The sequence below is a fragment of the Rattus norvegicus genome, chromosome 5, assembly GCF_021556685.1.
Source record: "Rattus norvegicus strain SHRSP/BbbUtx chromosome 5, alternate assembly SHRSP_T2T, whole genome shotgun sequence".
NCBI classification, from domain to species: Eukaryota; Metazoa; Chordata; class Mammalia; order Rodentia; family Muridae; genus Rattus; species Rattus norvegicus.
The window spans coordinates 152,689,877-152,699,637 of record NC_141538.1 but is presented as its reverse complement, the minus strand read 5'-3'; the positions used below and the strand labels follow the sequence as shown (position 1 = coordinate 152,699,637).

The following is a 9,761-nucleotide window of genomic DNA, read 5'->3' as shown; positions in this document are numbered from 1 at the left end:
TGAGGTGAGGTGTCTGCCTCTCAAAGCACGTCCATCAGTGCTGCTTGCTGAGAAAGGTCCTTTCCCATTCTCACAGGTGTCACTCACTACAGCAGCACAAAGAGTTTTCTGAGTAGCCTGAATCTCAGTATGTCGCTTCAAGGAAGGAACATAAGTAGTGACTCTCCTCCCAGCTGTCCTATTAAGCAAACAAACCATCAAATATCCTAAGACCTTAAGGACGCCTCTAAACTCTTCTCTAGAAATCACTCTCGGTGCCTGTAATCTCCCTTTTTAGCGGGAACAAAACACTGCTTGTTTGCACATAAACATCTGAAAGAAAATAACAGCTGATCTGGGTAAGACAGCAACACAAAGCCATGATTGTATGAGGACAATTCGAGAGACTGGGAGCAAAGGACTAGTTGGCTGTCTGTAGCAGCAGGAGGCCTCGGGTGAAAAAGTCTAGGGCTTGTCACTACCTGAACAGAAAGAAGTCACTGCGACCAACAGCACTGTGCAGTTTATTAACCATTCAAGTACAGTAGCATCTGGTGAGATTGGGACAGAATTGGGATCGCAAAGTGAACAGATACTCAGCATCTAATGGGTTGGAAGAAGCCACTACATACTCTTCACGAACGTCTTCCACAGTCAATACAGCACTAGCCATTAACCCAGCACACCGAGTGTGCCCGAGAGGAAAAGATGCAACGAGAAAAATAGCTACGTTAGAAAGACCAACACTTTAAAAAAGAGCAAAACACTTTCAGTTTCTCCCCTTGAGCCCCTAAAACATCTCACGGTCTGGATCTACCTATACGGTCCTACATCAGCTTCTAGAATATTTGTCAGGAGGGAAAAAGTAAATGACACTGGCCAGTACAGTCTTTGGATATTTAGGAAGGGGTCGGGGAGAAAGTCAGTTCTCGGAACAACTTAGTCAGCCTCGGTCTCGTCCGCGGGGTCTTTGGATTCTTTGTTCTTCCGCACCTCTTCAACGTGCTTGTCCTGGAAGAAACTGTACGTAAGTGCCATCTGTCCAAAACATAACTTGTCGAGCCCTGTCTCCTGCCTACAAGGAGGTCCAACACAGTCTCAAACACACAACCCATGGGAATCATAAACCAAAAATCCTAAGACATCATCTTAAACCTGTTGGTCTCTTGGGGTCGAGAACAGCTAAGGCTCCAACTGTTCTTCCGAGGATTATGCACTTATGCTGAGAATAAGCCCCAAACTGATGGCAAAAAGGAACCAGACATATTTTTATCAAGACAGTTTAAGCCAATTCACTGCTGCCTGAAGCTGCTAACTCTATAAAGCTGGAAACCAACCTTCTCTCGCAAACGCTCCAGCTTGGCAGCCATTTGCGCCTCCCGGTTCTCTTTGTTAGCCTCCATTTTGTGGGTCAGTTTCTCCTCTGCCATTTTGCTGAAGTTGTTGTTCTCCTCAATGGCTTTCTGGAGCACTTCTTTTTCATGCTCCCGCTTCTCAGCGAGCTGCTTCAAGACTTCTGCTTCATGAGACTGCAAGAAAGTTTAACAGGCCCCTCTGAAGGGGAAGCAGGCAGGAAAAAGGGCCCTCTGAAATGAATATTCAAGTGAGGGGCTGAAGTACCTGCTAGAAAACGCTAAATCACCTGCTTTGCTGCCAGTGTGTATTTGCTGTGGAAAACTAGCTGTTCGTTCAAGTTTGCTTTTAAGACAAGATCTCGTGTCGCCCAGAACTCTCTATGTAGCCAGAGCTCACCTGGACCTGATTTGCCTACATCCCGTTCCCAGTGTGGGGATTATGGCTATACACACACCAACTTAGCTTGTCGGATTTCCTTCAAAATTACTTGTTAAGGAAACCCTTAGAAGGTTTTGAATAAGAAAATTTAAAATAGTTTTACTTTATTGCTTAAAGTATCCAGATGAGTTTAATAATCTGCCTAAGTGCAGGGCATCTTTGACAGTATCTGTCCAGGTGGGAGCATCACTACGTAGGCCATTACTGTGTAGTCGGGCTACTAAGCACAGGGCCTAGCTCTCCGTCTAGTCTCTGGTTACACTGCGTTCTCCTACTCTAGGACCCAAACTACAAGAAAGAGCGGGGCAGGCAGATGGCATCCCAGGGTAAATACTGACATTATCTTTATTTGCATTCTGGGAAACGGTCTGACTCTAGGCTGGTCTTGAACGAACAACCTTAAAAATGTGACCTTCCCACCTCTACCATGCAAGCACTCCTCCAACTGAACTACACCTCCGGCCAGGCTGGCTTTCAATGGTATATTTAGCTAAGGATGATCCTGACCTTCTGATCATCCTACCTCCACTTTCAAGTACTAGGATTATAGATATACCCAGCTAAAGTCCTCGTTATCCGTGGAGATGGAAGAGATTTAGTAAAAACTTATGTAAAGCTCTTTTATAAAAAGTATATTTTATGCATCTGAGTGTTCTGTTTGCATGCAAGTGCAGTGAATGCATGCCTGGTGTCTGTGGAGGCCAGAAATGGGCACTGGATCCCCTGGGACTTGAATGAGGACTGCTGTACGCTGACGCATGGGTGCTAGAAATGAAAGCTGGGTCCTCTGTGAGAGTGGCTCGTGGTTTTAACTGCTGCTCCTGTCTAAAGTTCTTAGTAACAGTACTGCTGCATGGAAAGAAATACACGGCAACAGGTATCCACTCTGGGGATAAAATAATGACAATAATTTCATTTCCCAACTCTTTTATAATTATGTTAATATTTGTTAAGCTTTTCATTAGTTCTTTTACTTTTATGTGTATGGTCTGTATAAATATATATGCACATGTGTCAGGCCTTTACAAGCCAGAAGAGGGCATCAGATCCCTCAGAACTAGAGTTGCAGGAAGTTGTTAATTACCCAATGTAGGTGCTAGGAACTACATTGTGGTCTTCTTCAAGAATAGCAAGCACTAGGGTTGGGGATTTAGCTCAGTGGTAGAGTGCTTGCCTAGCAAGCGCAAGGCCCTGGGTTCGGTCCCCAGCTCCGAAAAAAAAAAAAAAAATAGCGAGCACTCTTAACAGTGGGGCCACCTCTCCAGCCTCTCATAAGGCCTTATTTCCTATTTACTTTATGTGCATGGTTGTTTAGCTTGCACGTTTACCTATGTACTAATGTTGAGTGTGGTGCTCATGAGGACAAGGCAGCTGGGTCCCTGGAAATGGAGCTGAATGTTTGTGAGCTACTGTGTGGTTGCTGGCGATCGAACATGGATCCTCTGGAAAAGCAGTCAGCTCCTAACTGCTGAGCTACCCCTCCAGGCCTCATTGGGCTTCAATGATGGTTACTTTATAATAGAAGTGTTTGGAAGGAGAAAAAGCTACAATACCACATCCCTGAAAATTTAGTTTTTATTGCATAGCTCTTTAAAAAAGCAAAACTAAGAAAACAAAGAATTACCTGCCAACAAATGTCCTATTTTTTTAAAGAGAAAAGCATGAGCTTTGATATAAGACAGGTCTTAGCTTAAATTCTGCCTCCAGTACTTACTAACAGGAAAATGCCTTAATAATACAATTTTCGAGTCTGTTACCTGAGACAATGCCCCCCACGGAGCCTCCTTTTAGAGAAAGCTCCTGAGTTAAGGAGCTGGCCCGAGAGGAGCTCATTAAACTATGGCCGCTGCTTCCTCTGAACCTCTGGCACAAGGACATTTCCCACTTCAGATCACAGTGAGCTACAATCCCTTCTTCCTTTGTATGAAAATGAAACCAGTTTGCCTCATTACATTAATAAGTTTCCTGTATCTCCTGTAAATCGTCTGGGTTACCTTGCGTCTTTCTTCTGCAGCTTCTAATTTCTTCTGAATTTCCTCCAGGGAAAGATCCTTCTTCTTTGGGGGGGAAAGGGGGAACTCGGGGACAGATTCTTTTGATCGAGGGCTGAGAATCAGCTCAAAAGCCTGGCCGGAAGCACGCTTCTCCAGCTCTTTCACCTGAATATCTGGGGTTGATCAGATGTATGATAAATGAGGAAAAACCCAGCTTGCTTATTTAAATAAAGGGATCTATAATTTTCTAAAAACCAGTAATTTAACAATCAGAATGAAAGCTAATGAAAGTGTTTGTAGATAAGAAATCAAACGACTTTTTTTTTTTTAAAGCTCAACATTTTGGGCTAACGAATACCATTTTGAGGAGGAATTAGTACTTGACAATCATTCTATGAAACAAAGAATGGCTTGTGTAAAACCCCACAATTTTGCTTTAGACCAAGCCAAAATTATGAATGGCAATGAGTTTTCCATATACTTATCCAAGTAATAAAAATTTAATTGCCTTTTTATTTGCAAATTAAATTTTGAAAAGAACACAAAAGCCAAATTAAAAGCTTAAGGCCTGCGCCACTTCCTATTCTAAAGCCATAGCCCACCCCAGTTTCAGCTTTTTGAAATCAATTACCTACCAGAAGATGCCATGTTGGACAGAAGACAAGAGACTGGCTGTACACTCTACACAATCCACTGGCAAGGAAAGCCCTGGAATGATTTTTCAAAGCATGCAATCAATTTCTCCACATTTCCCCCATGTCATCAGCACAAAGGGATCTCAAATCACACCCGTGACAATGTCAGGAAAATCATTAGGTGGAAATCAAGAAACATCATTAAAAAATCATCTAGAAACACCGAAGCCTATCAGGATATTTTAACTGAATAACGCTGGCAGCAGAAAATCAAATTAAATGATATTCTTCAAAGAAAAAAACCTTGGAATCTCAAAAATCAGAGGTGCAATCACAAGGTTGAAGGATTCCTTCCCTTAACCCTTTTTTCCGTACCCAACATAAGAAGATCTTCCAGATTCAACCCAACAATGAGATCGGAGCCATCTTAATTCTGTCTACAACTCATTGTGCAAATGAAATACCCACCCCTGCTTTGTCTGTGTTTGCCATGGTGAATAACACCCAAGCTAGAAGCCAATGGTATTCAAGTCCCATTGTTCTTAGGGTTTAAGCTACTAGCCTCACAGTGAGAAAATGAAGTTTTATGAACCTCTACGTTTCCTTTGAGGGCAGGGTCTAAGAGCTATTTAGCCCAGGCTGGTCTTGAAATTACAATCCTCTTGCCTCAGCCTCCTCAGTGTAGAGGGGTGGGGTTTTGCCCAGTAGGTTAGCAGTTGCTTAACATTTGCAAAGCCCTGGGTTTCATGTTCGATGCACACACGGGCGATGGGGTGGGGGAAGCTTCTGAGGTTGAGATTTTAGACAAGCACCACCACACCCGCCTTAGGTTTGTCACATTTGATGCCTTATGTCGCAATATTTTTTTCCAACAGTTGTCGAGTATTTTTTAAAAAGATCACCACTCTTTCAGCCCCGAAGTGTATTTTTTAAAGGTTCCAAACGCTAGACATTGAAAAAAACGAGGCAACGAAAAAAGCATTTAGCTGTGGCGGAGCACCCAAGCAGCAGACTACACAGCATGGGCGTGGTCCTGGCCCGGGCGGGCAGGCTGGCAGCCCCGGCCAATCAGAACACGCCCTAAGCTCCGGCCCCTGGCCCCGCCCCTCGGCTCCCCGCGCCTTTTCGAATCTCCGCGAACCTCTCCACACTCGGGAGCCCGCGCGCGTGGGCAGCGACAGGATGGGCGGGGCTAACGGTCCTCCGGGGTGGCCCCGCCCCTCTCGGGCTGGCAGCGCGCGGCAGTCTACCCCCCCAACTCCCGCCAAAAACACCTCGCGGACACGCAGTCCTGGGGTGGTTGCAGAGGGCTTGGTCGCATGGCCTCCACCCACTGACGGGAGTGCCCAGAGCTGCCCGGGACCACCGCCACGAAGCCCCGGGAGACTGGGCGGGCGCCGCCCCTCGGGAGCACGAGCGCCCCTAGCCTCGCTCTCCTTTAGACAATGGGGACCCCTGAACAGCCGCGCCCGCTGAGCGGTAGATGCAGAGGACGGCTCACGCCTCCTATTGTCTCCACGCTCGCACCCGAGGCTAAAGCTCACCGCTGGCCGCGCCCCCTCCCCACCAAGCCGCATCCCCAGGGAACAGGGACAAAAGCCAAGGCTCCGCCGGAGCTCCACACAAAAGACGAACGCCCCCCACCCACCAGGGCTCGAGGTCTCCGCCCGTCCCGTGTCCCCGGCTAGGGGCTCGCCGCGTTCCCGGCTGCTCCCTACCCTGCCGTCGCCTCCGCCTAAGCCAAGCCTGCACCCACCTGCTCAGTCCGAGCCGCCTGGCCACACTCTGAGAACCAACAGACCTGGGCGCGCACAAAAGCGCCAAACAGCGGCACGTGACCCGGACCAGGCGCACCGCATTGGCTGCGGGTGACCGCACGTGCCAGTCCCGCCCCGAAGCCCGAGGGCCCCGCCTCTCCGGAGCGGCGCATTTCGGGAATTGTAGTCCGGGCTAGTGGGGCAGGAAGACAATGCTAGGGGTGGGGCACTCCTGGTAGGGGGTCTCGCTAGGTGCGAGCTCGCACTGGACCTGGGCCTCTGATCTGAAGAGCATTTGGCCGCGTCCACAGGAGTGAATCCGTTACGGAACTCCCTCCCTAGGAAAAGTGCAGGGCGAGGCGAGGCACTGAGTAGGGGTCGGTTCTAACCTACTTCTGTCTTTTAGACCTTGACGGACTGGACTCTTCTTCTACCCGGCCATAGGAGTTTCTTTCGCTCCCTAAGCAGTGTCCCTTTTGATGCCACACCCCACCCGGTCGCCTAAGACTCTCGAACCCCTGTGACAAGACAGTGCCATTCCACGCCCCTGCACGGTCCTCTACCCTTGGCGTGCTTCCACGGACACACCGCAGCGAGTCACCTGTAGCGCGACATCGCAGTCGCTAACCCATTTTCTACTGGCAGGTCACGGGCGTGGTCCTTCCTTTGGTCATTTGCATTCTCACCATCAGCTTCCCGAGCTGGAAACACTAGGATCTATGCTGGACAGCGTGAGGCTCTGGAATCTGATCTTGGGTCTAACAAAAGCGACTAAGCTTAAAGGCAGACTCCATCTGGCCTGCCAAAGCGTTGCGGTGACAGGAAAGGGAAGGGAAGAGCGATGGCAGTTCTAGATACACTTTGCTGCTTTTGTTCTGAAAGCACGTGCTCCCCAGAGCGGGGCTGGGCTCTCTTTGAGAATGTAAACAAAAGGAGCCACAAGGTCACGGTTCCCTCTGGCCAGGATAAAGCAAAACTATAGCAGAGACACAAAGGAAATTAGCATGAACCTGTCTCTCTCAGAACCCCCTCCTCTCTGCTGACCAAAGCTGTGTCCCCGTGAGTGGTCATTTCCCCAAAGCACCTGCTCAAAAACTCTATTAATTTGATTTACTATTTTATTAATGGATTTGGTCTCCCAAAAGCTAAACCACACATAGACCAGGTTCTGTGGAAACACAGTCCTAATTCTAAAACAATCCTACATCTGGTTAATGAATAGGGAAGTACCCGAGATAAAATATAACAGGCATACAAGACAATGAAAACTGTATTGTGCAGAAAACACACAAAGCAAGCAACTGGCAAAGCCCTGTTGCGTAAAATATGCTTATAGAGGCATATTTTCCCAACAATTGCCCTTGCGTGGGGTCAGTCTCCCTCTGCCCCCACCCAGCCAGTCTAAGTGGTTCTTGCTTAGCTTGTGAGCAGCAGGAGACAATTCTGCACATTGACCGGGCTTTTCTCTTTCACAAACGTAGCCCCACAATGGCCTGGCGTTTCAACTTTCCGAATGGATCTCAGAAATCATTTTCAAAACTGGACAGGAATGAGGATAAGTCCCTTCTGAAAACCGAGATGACAGAGGAACACAGATGAGCGGAGACCTCCACGGCGGCCAAGAGGTCTGGTACCTTCCGAACGAGCACTTTGTCTTAAAGTCTTTGTACTGGATTTGGAGATGTGTGTGGAAGGTCCCACCCATGCGATGCACTTTTTTTTCTCCAAATACAAGATATGCCACACAAAAGTCTCATATTTCTATTAAAGTTGTGACAGGGGAGAATTAATCTTTCAAAACACTGATTATTTTGAAGCGTTTATATCATCCCTCCCCACCCCCACACACACCTCTCTCCCTGGAGCAGATGCGTATTTCCATGGAAACCACAGCTAGGAATGGAGTAGATGTTAGAACTCATGTAGATTTTTTTTTCATGTTTTTTATCGATACCCCTTGCCTTCTGCATTTGTGGTTAGGGGTCCGCTCCTGTTGACACCTGTGACAAGAATATCTCCAGATTCTCACTGCTGCTTAGGAGGGGGAAGGACACGGGGTGGGGTGCGGGGGGGGGGTGGGAATAAGGGTCCCCTGGCATGACCTTGTGAATAAAGCAGTGCTTCCTGTGCTGTGGGAAGATCCTGTTCTGTAGGATGAAAAGGGGTTGCTTCTCTCAAAGCCGGTTCTCACCAGTGTTCACAGATGGTCTCCGGAATCAGGAAGGGTAGCCAACATCTTTTGCTTCCCCACTTTGGGAAGGGCCAGAACCTGCCTCTCCCCTAACACTAGCAAGATCCCCGCCCTCTCCAAGAGGCAGTGAAGGGTTAATGTTTCCATCTCGGGAGCTGCCTGCCTTTGCCCATGAGAATTATTTTTGCTTCTGCTCAGACGGTTTGGTCGGATTGCTGTGGGGCCGGCTGTGACTGGATTAGCACCGAGTGAACTCTAGATAGGGCAGCTGTCCAGCTTATTTGATCTGTGTAGACAGCCAAAGGACAGGACTTGGGGCTTCAAAGCCCAGCAAGGGTGTCTACCCTGATGAAACACACGGCACCGGGCTCTTGTCAGATCTCAGCTATTCCCAGAGAGGCGACAGCCTTTGTTCATTGTTGCTTCTGAGGCCACAGAGGTTGTCTCCCACATAGGCGCCTCTGAGGTCCACGGCTGCTCCTGGGGCCTGTCCTCAGCCAAGGAGTGTCATGGGAGAAGTCGTTTTTATTGTCACTTCTTTGTTCCCTTTGTCCCTAGTCCTCAGGACCGAGGCTCTAATGTGCCTTGCTCTGTTCAAACCCCATCCTTGGAAACATTTCACACATCTGTCTCCCTTATTGGGCAGAGTCAATGTCTCACCTTGTTTGAGTGCCTGATACAGGGCCTGATACATGGTGAGGGTCTGGAGGTTTATAGAGAAGGAGAGGGGGGTTGGGGATTTAGATCAGTGGTAGAGCGCTTGCCTAGCAAGCGCAAGGCCCTGGGTTCGGTCCCCAGCTCCGGGGGGAAAAAAAAAAAAACTTCCTGTACTGTTCTGATAGATCGTCCATCTTGGGAGTGGTGTCTGAGATTAATACACTGAACCGTGGCTCAGCCTTGGTACAGAGCACGAGTCAACCAACACTGCTATAGAGAAGTTCCTGGATGCTAGGAGTTATTGAATGGATGAATAGATGAATGAATGAATGAATGAATGAATATTAGCCTGTCACCTTTAGGTTGCAATTGCCCTTACTGGGTTAAGACCTCCCATGGAATTGCTTTATTTCCGAAATTATTTGTTTTCTCATTGTGCTGAAGTACAACCAGGGCCTTGCACATGGTAGACGTTGGGGATGGTTTTGTGTACTGTGCATTCAGATGCTGATCTGGTTGCAGTCTGGATGTTGGCATTGTCAAGCATCTCCTGTCTAAATGATGTGTAAAGATTGTTTTTCTATCACCTCTGATTGGTTAGCTGGGCGGAAGGGAATAGGGTGAGACTTCCAGTCCCAGTTACGGGATCCCAAGCAAAATGAGGATGCGAGAGGACGGGAACCGTGAGGAGTGGCCATGAGAGGTCACCGTGAAGGATTAGCCATGAACAGATAGATGGCCAAGAGAGATAGAA

At 48.0% G+C, this 9,761-nt stretch overlaps 1 protein-coding gene across 5 annotated transcripts; it reads right to left on the bottom strand.

Annotated features, from left to right (window-relative positions):
- Nucleotides 1-476: 476 nt before the first annotated feature.
- Stmn1 (stathmin 1) lies at nt 477-6,913 on the bottom strand. 5 transcript variants are annotated; one of them, NM_001429884.1, is made up of 5 exons: nt 6,761-6,913; nt 4,403-4,475; nt 3,768-3,940; nt 1,317-1,508; nt 477-990 (listed from the first exon to the last, which is right to left on the bottom strand). In NM_001429884.1, the coding sequence occupies exons 2-5, from the start codon at nt 4,413-4,415 to the stop codon at nt 919-921; spliced, it is 450 nt and encodes a 149-aa protein (NP_001416813.1). In that variant the 5' UTR covers nt 4,416-4,475; nt 6,761-6,913; the 3' UTR covers nt 477-918. The 5 variants fall into 5 exon arrangements, with proteins under 5 accessions (NP_001416813.1, NP_001416812.1, NP_058862.1 ...); NM_001429883.1 differs by having other exon boundaries at nt 6,846-6,913; NM_017166.3 differs by lacking the exon at nt 6,761-6,913 and adding an exon at nt 6,051-6,189.
- Nucleotides 6,914-9,761: the final 2,848 nt, after the last annotated feature.